The sequence below is a fragment of the Parasteatoda tepidariorum genome, chromosome 6 (assembly GCF_043381705.1).
Source record: "Parasteatoda tepidariorum isolate YZ-2023 chromosome 6, CAS_Ptep_4.0, whole genome shotgun sequence".
Classification (NCBI taxonomy): Eukaryota; Metazoa; Arthropoda; class Arachnida; order Araneae; family Theridiidae; genus Parasteatoda; species Parasteatoda tepidariorum.
Window position 1 is genome coordinate 32,887,460 of NC_092209.1, and position 17,070 is coordinate 32,904,529.

At 27.2% G+C, this 17,070-nt stretch overlaps 1 protein-coding gene across 3 annotated transcripts; it reads right to left on the reverse strand.

Moving 5' to 3' along the window:
- Nucleotides 1–715: 715 nt before the first annotated feature.
- On the reverse strand, nt 716–16,014 carry LOC107447073 (ornithine decarboxylase). Of its 3 annotated transcripts, none has more exons than XM_016061886.3 (12): nt 15,521–16,014; nt 10,509–10,618; nt 8,369–8,531; nt 6,679–6,775; nt 6,089–6,165; nt 5,807–5,979; nt 4,996–5,130; nt 4,366–4,531; nt 3,844–3,994; nt 2,814–2,911; nt 2,518–2,729; nt 716–1,420 (listed from the first exon to the last, which is right to left on the reverse strand). In XM_016061886.3, the coding sequence occupies exons 3-12, from the start codon at nt 8,453–8,455 to the stop codon at nt 1,261–1,263; spliced, it is 1,356 nt and encodes a 451-aa protein (XP_015917372.1). In that variant the 5' UTR covers nt 8,456–8,531; nt 10,509–10,618; nt 15,521–16,014; the 3' UTR covers nt 716–1,260. The 3 variants fall into 3 exon arrangements, with proteins under 3 accessions (XP_015917372.1, XP_071038305.1, XP_071038306.1); XM_071182204.1 differs by lacking the exon at nt 15,521–16,014 and adding an exon at nt 12,410–12,857; XM_071182205.1 differs by lacking the exon at nt 15,521–16,014 and adding an exon at nt 12,139–12,853.
- Between the last annotated feature and the right edge of the window lie 1,056 nt (nt 16,015–17,070).

Here is a 17,070-nt window from a genome sequence, read left to right on the forward strand (position 1 = left end):
GCCGCGGGAACCCTGTAGACTTGGAACACATGGAAAGGTTGCTTGTAATAATATTGGTATAGTACTTACAGGGATGAAAGTACCAGTTAGCAAAAAAAGCTGAAAACTTTCATGCCTGTATTTACAAAAAAAAAAATGTGAGTTACTTTAGTTTTATTGTTCTTTTTTGATTTAAATCACAATTCAAAATAAAATTGATTCACGTCTCCTACTAATACCGTAACCTCCTTAATAATTCTACCAACTCCCATTCATGGAAAAAATATCGAGAAGAAAAATGTATTCAGCTAATTCCAGTTGCGTACAAAAATCAGTGGATGCCTGGGACAAGCTCTGATCAAGCACCAAAAGCATGGGGGGGGGGGAATAAATAAAACAAAACATATATATTGTATTATGGAAATCTGAATAAAACTTTAGCTCTTTATGTAAATGTAAGAAAAGAAATATTTTATGGCAATAATTAGTTATTTATTAAAAAATTCACTGAACATATTTAACCAAAATGTGAAGAATCTTTTTTTGTTACGGAACTATTTCAGAAACTTCCCCAGAATTGCCAAAATTATTCAAAAACTATGAGAATTTTTAATTAAATAAAATGAGCTGGCAGCTTTGAAGATAACTATATTAAAGGAAACAAACACATTCATAATTGCATAGCAGCTTATTTAAAATTTTTGAAACAATGAGATGATTAAGAAAAGACAACATATTTAGTTTAATACATTTATTAACATTTAAGTACAGAAACAAAATATCAGATTCTTAAATACAATTAAACTTTAAACAATGTACAAGTTATTTAGTTAAACAATTCGAGTGAGCCACATTTAACACTAAAACATTTCCTGGAAACTTCCAGTTACTTAAAAACAAAAACTTTTTTTTCTCTCAAACTTAAAAAAATATAAAGTTAATATGGAATGTCAGTAATGACCTAGTTCAACATTTAACTATTATATAAGAAAATTGTTAAAAACACCATCACCTAACACCATAGAGAAGTCAATATTTTAAAGGTTTAAAATAAAAATGAAATTTCATTCAGTACCAAGCATTTTATGCAGATTACATTGCCTTCAGGAAATAAATAATAAAAAAAAAAAAAGGAAAAAGGCAGCAAATTGCAAAAATGTTGGAAAATGAAGTCCTTAAAAAATGAATTTAAAAAAAAAAAATTAGCAGAACCTATACCAAAAGCATTTGCAGAAACAAAAATAGATGAGCAAAACAGGTTTATTCAAATACAAGGCTGTTTCAAGCTGATACAGATTCTCGACGATGGATGGCTTTCATAACGCCCTTGTTGGCAATGTTTTCACATTCAGGCGTGATGTTGACATTTGGTAAGTCCAATGCACTGCCTCCAAAAGCCTCAACAAGATCTGGCCAAGTTGGAAGCTGTTGCAAGTAAGTTCTGAAGAAAAAAAAAAGTCATAAAAATTAGAGAGCAGAGAAATTTAAAGTAAGTGCTAAGTGTATAATAACTACCAATTATGAAAAATCGTAATTAATTTCCTACCCGCTATTTCTTTTCATTTAAAAATTTCACTTCAACAACGCAAAAGAAATCGCAAATTTTTGATTATGGATTATAAAACCAATTTGTTTAGTATAAGAAAAAGACATGCAAGATAAAGCAATCTTCTTCCATGAGTTTTAAAACTTACTCTTACAAACAATTTTTGAATATTAAATAAAAAATTATAGAGCACTAGTTCTAGTAATTAAATAAACAACTAACTGTAGCTGACAGAAGTAATGATTAAAAAATACATTCTATTTTGTTCACACCAAATAAGATGTGAGTAACACCTTAGAAATGAATAATCTATAAAATTAAAAAAAAAAAAAATTATTACTGGTAACATTTACTAAAAATATAAAAAGATGTGGCCATGTACTTCCAGAAATCAATGCAGAAACCCTGAAAATATTTTGTGAATTATAAAATCATTAATATGAATTGAAGCAACCTCTACTTAATATAATGTACTTTACTGTACAAGTTTCAGAAGCAGCTTTTAATATAATTGTCTTTAAAATTATTCTTCAACCTGGAGGTTCTTAGTAAATGACAACCCAAACATTCTTTCAGTTAACTTTTAGTTTCTGGAAACTAAAAACCTGAAAAAGATTTAGCTAAAAAGTATGGCAACCAATTTATTTTCAAAACCTTGAAAATAAAAATATTCTAAAAGGAACAAATTTGCATGTGACTCAATGGCTTTCAATGTAGAAATTTTACAGAGGGATAGAGCCCTATGCATCAGGTGTAGCTTACTTTGATACATACCAAACGGTTATATAATTCACATAGTATTTTCAGGACTTATTCCATCAGTTTTAAAAATAAATAACCACACGTTGCATTATTAACAACTACTAAGCTTCGTGCCAAGTGAAATGCCTTACTAACATGACAAATATCTTAATGATACTAATCAAAATTGGTTCAGGTTATTCCCTACTAGGATAACTATAAAAAGGTAGAATAAAAAGACAAACACTTACAGGACATGGATCGGAAGAGCCCATCTCATCTCAGGCTTTTGGAAACCATTGAAGTTAGAGGCAGCACAGATTGTATAGGCACCCATGTTTTCAAACATGATCCACTCTCCAACATCCATAGATGGCAATGTGCAAGATTTTAAAATGCAATCAATGCTGTCGCATGTTGGTCCCCAAACACTGCTTTTCATTAGTTGTCTGTCGTGCAGATCCTGTAAAATATACAATAAATCAAAAAACATTTCCTTACAAGTTAAAAATATCAAAAACTTCAAATAGATTAGATCGAAACTTACCACAAGAGGAATTGGTTCAACTTCAGCATGATCGAAAATTAGGCAGTTGAATGACCCATAAACACCATCATTGAGATAGTACATGTTAATTGGATCACCTGAAAATAAAGAATTCGCAAGTTAAATTGAGCTGGTTTAGAATAAAACTTTAACAAAAGAGAAAAAAGGTAACATTAAAACATTTGCAGGGGTGATTGCGAGTCCAAGTCAAAATTCCGGAAAATTTCTAGAGTTACACTTACCTATGATGACCTAGAGAAGTAATTAAAATCTACAAATATGCCTTTCTTTCTTGAGTTTATGATTATAATAACTATTTACTGATAAAAAATGAATATTAATCATGAATATAAGCTTATAAAGCATCTAGCTCTCCCTTACAAACAAATAAACTGTGTTTTTAAGTTCCACCTTTGAAAATTTGATTTCCGGAAAATTCTGTAATCAATGATTTTTTGAAATGCCTGGACCTTCGATCTCCGGAAACTTCCGAATCACTGTTAGCGAAAAATCTGGAATTTTTACGGAGCACAATAAGCCCTGCTTTAGTGTGCGAGGCAAACTTATTTTCTTTTAGGTCATGGAATACCAGCAACATGAGCAAGATTTACAATTCAAATCCAAAATATAAAAAAATCCATACTATTAAACATCTGCGATCATATTCTAATTGCAATAAAAATATAACTTAAAAGATAAAAAATTATTATGCCAACAGAAGAAATTATTTAACTGAGCAACAAGGAATAATGTATGTAACTAATGAATGTAGCTATTAAATGATCTTTATTTAAATTTTATGTCTTAAAAATAAAAATGTTGCATCATGAATGTATCAAAATCTTTTATCACACAAATCAGATACTTATTAATAATTATAAAATAGCCTGCCAATTGAGTAAAGAACTTTAAATGCTAGCAAAATTTATACCTTAGTATTTAAACAAAACTTGGTTAAAATAGATTTGACATTACAATCAACTTAAACTTTATTGCATATTTAAACAACAATTTAGTATTTTTAACTAACCTTCTTCAGATACTGTTTCCCTTTTGGCGATGACATTGGCACATAAAGTGAAGGCAGAAGCTACAAAATACCTTCCTGGTTCAGCAATTATTCGTACCCCAGACTCTGGTGGGAAAAATTCATCCAAACTTTCATTGACAGCACCAACAATCTAATAGAAAAAGCTAAATTAGTGCATGATCATTTGCAAAAAATATAAAATTTTAAAAAACACAAAGATTATGTAAAATATTTAACTGTATATCTAATGAAAACACACATTTTTAAAGTTCGGCAGAGCATTACAATTTACAATCATTATTAATAGTGTAATAATAAATTAACTAGCAGTCTCTAGTAACTAGCTTAGAGGAACTTATGACAAAAAAAGTGAAATAATACAAATAAGCTTTTTGAAGAAAAGAAGAAAAAAATTCAAATTTTTAAATGTGCGACTGCTACTAAAAAATGTAACAGAATTTTTAAATTATTGAATTTCATTAAGAAGTTCCTCAAAAACTAAATCTATTCAAGTTGACTTACCTCTTCAAAAGAAATGTAAGGCCCCTTGACACCAGGAAAACCTCCACCAATATCTAAGAAATCCATATGGTGACCAATATTTTTACCAATTTCAAATGCATGATAGGCAGACAAAATAGCAGTTCGATAGGCTGAACTGTCCTGGCATCCACTTCCAACATGGAAACTGAGAAGAAACACAAAAAATAAGTATAGAATAAAAATATGAAAAACCGGCACACAAAATATAAAAGATACATTGTATCAAGATTTACTAGATCTTTAGAAAATAGAAAAAAAATTCATCTGATGAATACTTCTTACAATATAAATACTTATATAAGAAATATTTGTTTATAAAATAATTCTTTCCTGCCAGATACAACAGTGTAAGCAATATTATATATCTTAACAGCAACAAATTATTTACTAACCTCAGAAGCATAAAATTTAACAATATTTATTATTAAGTTAAAAATTACTTTTCATTAAAAAAAAAACCAATGAGGAATCTTAATTTTCCTAGATTAGCAACTGTTTTAAAGATTTTGAAGCAATTTTAATTTTAATCTGTATAAAGTTTTTTAAGTCTTTGCCAGAAGCATAGAAAACCAGTATAAAAAAATGCACAATCAATGCAACTCTACTCACCTTACGCCAATTACATCCAGATCTAAATCCTTGGCAAGTTGAAGTAGATGGGGAATGTCACCAATTCGGCAACCGAATTTCACTCCTAATTGACAAACAGAGGCACTATCATCCACCCGAATTCTGATGACAAGCCTAAAACAATAAAAGCAAATTAAATATGCAGTTATTTTACCAATGAACTAGAATTCAAAACCTTATAAATTTATAAACTTGCTTTACAAAATGCATGCATGTGTAATATTATATATATATATATATATATATATATATTAGAAATAGTAGAATTAATGACAACAATGTACGCTTAAAACCATGATTTTTAAAAAATATCTAGTTAAAGTTTAAAATTTCTAATACAAAAGCTTAAGCACACTTTAACAAAGATATATTAGACAAAAAATAAATAAAGTAACAGACTAAGGTTTAATTTCCTCATACTTTGTATTGAACAGTTGAATATCTTTTTTTCAAAACAAAATTTATAATTTCCTCTAGTCAAATCATAAATCATCAATATTTAAAGAAAAATGTTCGATTCTGGTTTTTTAAAAAAAAAAAAAAAAAAAAAGGGCAAAAAAACTGTAGTTACATAGACCGGAAAGGACAAGGATTACATGTCCCGAATTTAAGAGTCTTGTAAAAGCTAGCACTAAAAACAAATTCTAAAAAATTGCTCCATGACAAAAAAAAAAAATTAAATCAAGGTTATGTTAAAAATGAATGAAATAATTTGAATTAGCTTAGAAAAAAAATTCCATTTAGAACACATTGAACAGTATAACTAATGTTTGGAAGTTTGAACACATACTTTGCATTAGGATGATTTTCTTTGACTTTTCTAAGCTCCACTGCATTATCAAAGGTCATCATGTCTACTCCAACTTTCGCTGCATGCCTAATGAATCCTTTGGTCTTGCAAGGATTGGCATAAATGATACGAGAAGGATCCACTCCCATGCTAAGAACACTTTCAATTTCATTCTAAAATATGGAATAAACAAAAATTTAACAATAGAAACAAAAAAGAATGCTAAATTTAAAGCAGTTCAATAAAGTTAAAACTGAAATTCAGCAGAATAAGATAATGTACCTTGCTGGCACAATCGAAATTCACACCCAAGGCTGCCAGAAGATGAAGGATTATAGGAGAATCATTGCACTTCACAGCTAAAAGATACAAAACAAATAGTTAATTAAAACATATTTCTCGGAAAGAAAATATATCCAATAAGTATGGAAGCAATTTATTATACCGATAATGCAAACTTATTGTCAAGTATTTCAGCACAATACAAAAACTTAACAAAATGAAACTATAGAATTTAAAAATAATTATAATGAAATATAGAATTTAAAAATAATTTTTAATTTAAAATTTCCCAGTCCAATAATTTTAGGAGTTAAAATGAGCACAATCCCAAATGAAAGAGTAGAGTATAGTAGCAATTTTATATACTTGGAACTATGCAAATATTATATAATGCAAAATTGTACACTTTACTTAAACACTTATTTCTATACAATTATTATTTTTTTTTTTGGAGAAAATCTGATGTTTTAAATTTTAAACTGGTTTTTAAGAATTAGAATTGTGTAGCCTATTTAGTTATTTAGTTGTAAAGCAAAAAGCCCATTTAGTTGTAAAGCAACTTTGTAAACAGTCACAATCATTAAACTCACCATAGAAAGGTTCGACTCTAGGCATTTTAAGCTTCCACATCTTGTATTTGAAAACAATATCTGATGCATCTGCAACAAAGAAGGGTTCTTCTTGCTCCTGAAATAAATAAAAAATTTCATAATTACAATCGCCCATTGCTTAGGTACCAGTATCAATATAACTAGCCCTATGTATATGTCTAACCCTTATTGGTTAAGTATTTCAAGTTTACTCTTCCAGATATAATTATAATTAATTACAATAAATACGGTTAAATTAAAAGCAAATACACAACAATAATAATAAAATAATTTTTACCAACTTAGGCGTGATATTGAAATCAGTCAGTAAAAGTGCAAATGCCAGCTAAGGATTAATATGCATTGAATTTAGTTATACATAATGTAGACATTTATGGCTGTGCTTATGTAGCTTTCCCTACTTGGCATTCCGTTTGCAATTAAAAATTCCAAGAATTTAAGTACTAATACTTTACTCTATGTTATACTTAAACATAAAATCTCAAGAATTTGAGAAATCTAGCCAGGATTCCACCACAAATGCCAAATTATTAGTTACTACTAATAGTTACTGTATAAATTATTCTTAAAATACTATATGCTACTTAAAGTCAGCAAATTTTTTTTTATTTTGAATATAAATTGCATCTTATTGCTTGGTTTAAGGAGGTTTTTTTAAACAATACAAAAATAAATAACATTAAAATCAGCACAAAGCATAACTAATTTTTCATTACATTTTAACAATAAATTAAAAGATTTGTCCAATAAAAGGATTATTACAGTTTATTATTTTCAAAGGTGGGAATTTTTGTTTGTGTTTCAAGGGTGGGTTATTTTGTAAATGTTGTGACACCTCACAAAATAAAATTTTATGTTTTTTTTAATGCAAAAATTATTTAAAAACCAGGACAGATGAACACATTTTAGATAGAACCATTGTTTTTGATTTAACATGATTGGCTTCAGTATTTTTAAAACATAAATTTAATAGGGACAAAACATCCCCAGCCTATATACACAACTATAAGCTTAAAATCTTCAAAAATTCTTACAATTAAATATCTTACAATAGCAGTGTTGTGTTACAATAAACTATTTCTAATCACATCAAATACGTATTACGCTTTAGGAGATCAATCTTGATTATTATAAACAATATTAATTAAATCAGTTAAAGACAAATTTACTCCAAATTAGTTACTGTAATAAGCAGCCTTACTTTAATAAGAAACAATTCTTTACAGCACTTAAATTGTTAAAATAGAAAGTGAGGGAGAATAAAATATAATTAAGTTTGACTGAAAACATAGTCACCTAGTGCCCACAAAAAATTGAGGATGACCCACATTTAAGAATGGATTCTTTAAACAAATTTAGTTACTAACTCAAAACTTATTATTACCAAATTAACATTAACTAATTCATAACTCAAAAAAGTTTAATTCTTTTGATACATTCCACAATATTACTTTGAAAATTTAGCTTTAAGTTGTTACAGGTAAGTTAATAAATAAATAAATAAACATAAATTTTACATTTCTTAACAAAATTTAAAAAAACTAAACACTTTACAAAAGCAGATTGTTTTATAACCCACTATCATTAAAACTAAATTACATAGTAAGTATTAATTTTAAAATGTATACAAGTTTTCTTCATAACTAAAATCTATTAAACCTGAACTTACAGCTGTATTAACAATTTTGGTAACAAGGTCAAAGACTGTCATGTCGCTGACAATTTCAACAGAAGGATTTCCAACGGGAGATTTCATCTTTATCTCGATATGGAAAAAGTCACTTGAAATAAATGCAGATAAAAATTGGAAGATTCCAGGAAATGTTTCAGATCTAAGCAAGAAAGAGAATCATAAGTAAAATAAATTAAAAGTTGCATAAGCAGAATAAAATATACAATAATTTAATGATGTAGGGGGGGGAAATGACCATTTAAGAAAAAATTTAACTAACTACTCAGTTAATGATACAAATATAAAAAGATTGCAATTTTGTAGAGTTTCATACAATTCTTTTTCAACAAAATGCCTATTATCAATATGCTGAATACAACATAAAAAGAATAAGAATTTATACATAAATTATTTAAAAATTGATATTAAATTTGAACTTTTGAATTTCTGTTACAGATAAAACTTAAATTTTGTAACAAATAGTATTAAATTAAAATAAGTAATTGATGACAGCTGAAAATGACATCAAAAAGAAACACAATAATATCAATAATGCATAAGAAAAGTTAATTGTTTCACAAATTATAAGTATTTAACTACTTATACTTATATCAAAAATGTTAAACAAAATCGGTAGTCAACTTAGCCAATTTTAAACAAACAATTGAAGCAGAAAAACAGGATTTAAAATAAAATTTACAAATTAATACAGCTATTCTTATAATCTTTTTTTTTTAGTAAAATATGTTATTAAATAACATTATCAAATCAAAATATCTTGTTCAAAACTTACAAAAGAGATGATAATGTCAAAAATATGATCTCAGCAAATAATAAGTAAGAATAATAATAAAATAAGTAATTGATGACAGCTGAAAATGACATCAAAAAGAAAGAATCTATACAATAATACTAATAATGTATAAGAAAAGCTAAATGTTTCAAAATTATAAATATTTAACTACCTATACTTATATCAAAAATTTTAAATAAAATCGGTAGTCAATTATATTATTACATAACATTATCAAGATATCTTGTTCAAAACTTACAAAAGAAATGATAATGTCAAAAATATGATCTCTGCGAATCGAACAAATTTTTATGACAAGACATTAAACTATTTAATTGTATGGCAGATGTTTTAGAACCATCTTCCAGATGCAAGAGCGATGCAGAAATTACAGGTGTGCTTTATTTCTTACAACCTTTTTAATCTTTGTGGTCAATTTAATCATTTGTTAACTTGCTCAACTTTATTTAGAAATTAGCATAATAATTCAACCAAAAACAAAAGTTAATACACACATCTTAATTAACATAATTACACATCACCCAAAAAATTATTTATAAGTATAGAAATAAAGCTTACTGTCATTAAATATCAAAAAGACATTTTGAGAAATTAAATTAATATAAGGAATAAAAATATTAAGAAGTATATTGCTTCTAAATTTAGATTTAATTGGTTAGGATAGTAAACCACTCTCTTTCTTAAATCTAATATTTTTATTTAATAATTATAGGAGTAAATAGAATTTTTGATAAAGAAAAAAAATGGGCAGTTTTTTTTAAAACTAATCTATAGATAATTCATAATTTTTAACAATTTGCATCACTCTTATTTTCAACTAAGAAAATGGTTATTTGCAACAAACTATGATATATACATTTTATTAAAGTTAGATAAATAAAAAAAAATCGATTTCACAACAGTTTAAGTAACAGTTTAGTATAGGAGTATTTTTAATTTTAATAAATTACTTTATTTAGATTGAATAGAGATTCAAAGAATGGTAGAAAATATGCTAAGGTTTAAATCTGGCTACAAAGGAAATTTACCTTTTCTTAGATCTATAAATATGAAAATAAAGTTGTATTTCAGGACACAAGAAATTTGAGTAAATGTATTCAATTTATATAATCTTTCAGAAAACTAATCAGAAAAGTCATTTATTAATTAAATTCAAATAAATTATGTATCTTAAAATAAGGCAATAAAGTATTTATTAAAACATTCAGTCCATGAATTTAAACAAAAATAAATAAAGATATTCACAGCTTGTGCATACATTATTTGATAAATGATTATCATGATTAATAAAAAATAAGTTAATATACATTAAATATAACTTACATGGCTTACAAAGAATACTCTAGGCCCCGTCAGCTAGTATCCCAAGGTGGACCACCCTCGCACTCGTATGTCAAAAGGAAAACAACTGGGAACGTGAAGGCAAGCCTTCCCTGAAAACAAAAAGATAATTATTAGGATTGTTTGAAGATTATTATGCCAAACCACTACATGAATAAACAAAAAAGTTAATAAATTTTTTTAAATAAAAATGCCAAAAAAGTGGATGGCGTGAATGCAATCACTGTAAAAATGTATAGACTATGCAGGTAACCTATGTCAAATCACTTTACAGAAAGAAATTCTCAAACAACAAAAATGTTTCAACTTTCTTTTACTTTACTAATGGGTACTTTAACAAATAAGTAAAATTCTAAACTGCTTATCAAAATTTGTTTTGAATAAAAATTTCGAAAGCGAATGACATTATATCACATGGTCTAAGAATATAACTTATCAAAAGAGAGTCAAATAAGAAAAAAAAATTTAAAAAAAAGCTCAATATTTAAAAATAAAAAATCATAAGTATATTTCAATGCTGTAAACATAAATTCGCCTTATTTAACGATTTCATTAACCTCATTTAAAATGAACGAAAACTTTAAACAATTTTCCACATTCTGATAAAAATGGGTTATTTATATTCATTTCGACATAACATTAATTACATATAGTGAAACCTGTCTGGAGCGACTATTCTCTGTTCCAGAATAAAATAGTCGTTAATGGAGGTTAGTCGTTCTTAGGGGTTACCTTTATTGACTTCAAAACGTTAGTGCTCAGTGTCATGTTATTGATCAGTGTCATTTTCTTGGGGCAAAAGTAACTCTTGTATAGGCTTCATGAAAACAGGATTGATAAAAAAAACATAGTAAATAAAAATAACCCCTAATAATGTGTACAAACAAATGTACCAATTATAACATTGCAGAGGAAAACTTTTGTTATTCAATTTCCAATTAATGATGCGGGGGCAACCAAATTATCAATGTAAGCATATATCATCTACACAAGATTTAGAGTATTATCTTTAAATAAAAGAATTAGATATTAAAGGCAAATTTTACAACCAGATTCAGAAGTTTGAAAAAATGTTACTATTGCATCTATTATTACCTACATCAAAAAAAGCAATAATTGTAAGCAAATAGCAAAGGACTACACAGACCGAATTATATATCGATGCAATGGAAATAATAGGAATAAAATTAACAGGTCACAAAATTTTGTAAATGAATATAAATTACTTTTAAAATAGGACATCAATTGGACGTTTTTTTTTTTTAAATATATTTTACATAAAAGGTTGACATAGATCTATCACATTACTGTTTTTACCAATTACTAACATACAAAAATTTATAAATACAATGAATCAATGAACTTTTATAATATTTCAACATCAATTTGTAATTCTTGTTTTAGAAATTATTTCATAACATAACTTTTAAGTACATGAAAAGTTTGAAAGGATCCATCATATTATTTACTGTTTATTGTGACACGAAAATTTATAAATACAGTGTAGTTACTTATAAATATTTTTTCACTTTTTCTTTTTTTAGAATTTATTACACACATAACCTTTACAATGAAAGGTCGACATAGATTACTCTCCTTATTTATTACTTACCGATTAAAAGCATACAAAAATTGATTAAAAATCAAAGAATTTACTTTTAAAACATTTCGTCAATTTGAAATTCTTTTTTAGAAATTATATATTACGCATAACCTTTACATGAAGTTTGGCGTGTATCCATTTGAGTATTTTTTATTTTATTTTTATAATATAAGTCTGTCTTAGCAAATTAAAAGTTTCAGAAAATAAATAACATTATTCTAAAAGCTTCGATCGCTTATAACAAATCTTCTAGATACTTTCAATAATACATGTGGTTTACCTTAATCTAATCACTAGCTGAGCACATGATAAAAAACGTGAAAAACACGCCATATTTTAAAGATCGTAGAATAGTTAAAAACTCCGATCTTTTTACTAATAAAAAGCTATTGAATTGCAAATTTCACATAACATTTTGAAGATTACCAATAATATCAAGATTTTATGAAAAGATGTTTTTCAAAAAACATTTTTTCTAAAAAAAATACGTTTCCGACAAAAATGGCAACAATCGCACCTGATGAGAAGCTTCCCAGCACCCGTGGATATTTGATATATTTGAAGGCGGAATGGTGAAAACTTTAATTATCAGCTTTAATAAAAATTTGACGATCCAGGATTGCAGTAGTTACTTAACATTAATCTACTGCACAAGCACAACCATACAAAACACAAGGGGAAAAGGTATTTTGTTTCAAACTACACAGTTATATATCTAGCTGTAAGCTTGCTTGCTCTCCTTCGTCAGCTATTCGTTGGCCAATCAGAGCAGTATGTGCCGTGACGTCAAATATCGGGAATTCACAGAGGTGAATTCGAAGTTGAAAAGAAGTGAACAATGAAAATTACTACTTTGATCTTGAATCCTCATATCAAAGATAGGCTATGTGTCATTGGCTGATATTACAACACTCTAATTAATCGTGATTAATGTAATGCTGTTTAGAATAATATCCTTCGAAAAATAAATACAATTTATTCGTTATATTATTATTTTTTTTTACACTTCTTTCTTCCATTTTTTAATCATGAATTTTTATTTCATTACTTAAAAAATAGGCGAATTTATTCTTAATTAAGGTAATTTTAATGGGCATTATTTCCGCTAATAGTCGTAACATTAATAATGAAATAACTTCAAAACTAAATAAAAAACTACAACTAGTTTTTCTTTCTTCTGTCAGTAACTGACTTAGTAAAAGGAAATTTATGAAAAAAGGTCATGAAAAATATCTAAATTCATAATTTAACTCTGTCTATGCCTCTAGGAAAAAAAAAATCTGATATTCGAAAAATAAAATTTTACGATAATTAAAACAGTATCTCATAATCTTAAGGAATTGGGATAATGCATGAGACACCATTAATATTAAATAATTTTAAACAATAAAAGATGAAAATATTGACTTAAATATGAATTAAATTTACATGACTTAAATATATATATATTTTTTTTACAGCAAAATTTTAAATTTTATTTAGCGTAAGTTCCTGGAAATGATTAATGTAGCCGCCAGTACAATAATGAAAATTTAGTATCGAATTATCTGATCATAACAAGAATCTAATTGTAATAAGTAAAAAAAAAAATTGACACTCTTAAAATATATCAAACTATATTTTTATACGTTTCAAAAAGTAAATTTAGGATAGTTTAACACGTATTATTGAAAAATAATGAATCAAGTATCACAAAAAATCAAGAATATCCAGAATTACTCTTCTAAAATTAAAGCAAAAATTGCGTAAAAAGTATCCTAGTATGGATATTGTCATTCGTCTAAGCCAATACATATGTTTAAACCAAGTTTGTTGCTACGACTTGAGCTTTGAAAATGAAATGCGCCTTGACTTGATATATTGCAATTTTTACCATACATTATGAGTTAACGGCTTTAGATAAACGTGAAAGAAATCCGATTTAAAAATGTATGTTTAAAAATCAAATTTATACCTATTTTCGAGAATTTGTAATTAATAATGCACTTAATGGGAAATAACAATAAGCCACATAGAAAGAAAAAGTAGATAAATAAAAAGTAGTAGCAAATTTACAAATATGATAAGTGTAATTGATATTTCATCATGTAAACTGGCAGTTTATTTTTAAAAATTCATCTTAGAAAGTTTCCAAACGTTAATTTATGTATTTTTCAAATAAAAATAATTTTTAATGATCGTGATTAGTGTATTTATCCAGATATACATAAATGACTTTCTAATAATTTTAAGAAAGTAATTTAAGCATTACTTTTTAAAACTTATTATAAAAAGTAATATTTTCTGCCCTATTGCTTTTATTTATTACTATTTATTTATCATTATTATTTATCATTATTATTCATTATTCTTATTCATTTATTATTATTTATTTATTATTATTTATTACCATAATATATAATTTTTATTATAATTATATAAAAAAACTATAATGCCATGTGAAGACTAAAAGCTTTAAATGTCTTAAATTCTACTCATATTGAAATGCATAATGAACACTAAACTCTTTCTTTTTAACTACTATTAAGTAGATAAAAAATCATCATTTTTCAAAATAAATAAAAAAGAAAAGAAAGGAAAAAAAATCATTACTAACACTGAAAAAAAAACTGTATAAAAAAACTATAATGCCATCTAAAGACTAAAAACACAAATGTTTTAAATTCTGCTCATATTGAACTGCATAATGTGCAATAATTTCTTTTTTTTTATCTACTATTGCGTCGATAAAAAAATCATCATTTTTCAAAATAAGTAAAAAAGAAAAGAAAGGGAAAAAAAATCAATACTTACACTGAAAAAAAAAAAAATATATATATACATAAAAAAAACTATAATGCCATCAAAAGACTCAAAACCGAAATTTTTTAAGTTCTGCTCATATGGAAATGCATAATGTACAATAAATTCTTTCTTTTTAACTTCTATTATATCGATAAAAAATCATCATTTTTCAAAATAAATAAAAAAGAAAAGAAAGAAAAAAAAACCAGTACTTACACTGAAAAAAAATTATATATATAAAAAAAACTATAATGCCCTCTAAAGACTAAAAACACATTGTTTTAAATTCTGCTCACATGGAAATGAATAATGTACAATAATTTCTTTCTTTTTAACTACTATTAAGTAGATAAAAAAAATAATCATTTTTCAAATTAACTAAAAAAGAAAAGAAAGGAGAGAAAATCATTACTTACACTGAAGAAAAAAAAAACTATAATGCCATCTAAAGACTAAAAACACAAATGTTTTAAATTCTGCTCATATTGAAACGCATAATGCAGAATAAATTCTTTCTTTTTAACAACTATTACGTAGATAAAAAAAATCTTCATTTTTCAAAATAAATAAAAAAGAAAAGAAAGGAGAAAAAAAAATCATTACTTACACTGAACCCCTTTACTCTGTGGACAGTAATTTTAATATATTTTAAAAACTCTTCCACCAAAACACTTCTCTCAAATTCCTTGATTGCATGAACTCGGGAATAATCCGAATGAATAGAGAATGATGCTCAGAGGAACCTACTATTTATCCAGGTGAACTAAAGGATGGCGGGATATACCTATTTTTATCACGACAACCCATAACAATGCATCAAATGATAATATAAAGTGGATTACGCACGAAACTAAATTGTCGCACTCGGACTTTCGCGCCTTCGTGAAATGATCCTTACGTAATCGAAGATTGTGAGAGTTTTTCCACCCCTCCTCGTCACCAAGCAAAATCAACAAGGGTTTCAAAGACATCCATGGGGAGGATGTTCAAGAATCAACATTCTCAATACAATCGAAATTTTACCCTCCTCTCCACGGCAAAACCGTTGAATTGATAAAATGGCGACTTTGTCCAGGTTGAGGACTTGGAAAGTTCTATTCATATGCGTCTCACAATATAATCATGAGCTCGTAGCCATGAACCTTAATATAACAGATAAATTTTTCAAGAGAGTCTTTTGTGAAATTATTGCAAGTTTAAAAAAATTCAACGATTAAGCAATAATGTCAATTTTTAAGGCGCATTTTCGAGACTAAATAAAATTTAAGTGTGGCTCGTGACTGACTAATATCAGACCAGGGGCGGATCTACTTAAGGGCTTTTTGGGCTGCAGCCCAGGGCCCCGTGGATATAAAGGGCCCCAGTCCCCACTGGAAACAATATGTGATACTTTGAATTAAAAAAATATCTAATATTAAAAAAAATATATATTATAAGGTAGGCAACCCTGAGATCAATCAACCCATGCATGTGCGCGTCTATCGAACGGAACAGGGAATTACCCGTCGCTTGTTTTTGGTCAGTGTATTTTTTCGCGTCTATTATGGGGGACTTCCCGCAGCGCCGCTTAACGCCCGATGCAATTTTGTTTTTTTCCCACACTTCTGTTCTCGTCGTCAAAGTGACAAACTTGTTTAGTTTACTAATAACTGTCTTGACTACCAGAAACCCCCTGATCCCACTGAAAACTATATTGGTGTTCAGCAAGAGGACGGTAATACCGAGGCGGAAAGAAATTTAGAGAATATTAAGTTTGAGAAATATGTTGACGTGGGCTTGTGGTCAGAATTGCTAAATAATGATTTTATTAATGACATACTCTCACATGAAATGACTGACTTTCAAAATAAAGATCCGAAAAATATATATTCAGCTTCAATATAGAAATGCAAAGAACAAAACAGAACATTTTCAAATAGGTATTTCATTAAGAAAATGAAAAATGGTCAATCATTGGAAAGATCTTGGTTATGTTATTCAATCAGGGTTGGTACTGTTTTTTGTTTGACTTGCAAACTTTTTTCTAAAATTTCTTCTCAATACACAACCGGATTTTCTGATTGGAAACACATAGGAACTTGTTTAGAAAATCATGAAAATTCTAATGAACATAAGAAATCAATGTTAGTGTGGTTGACACGTGAAGGCAACAAGTTA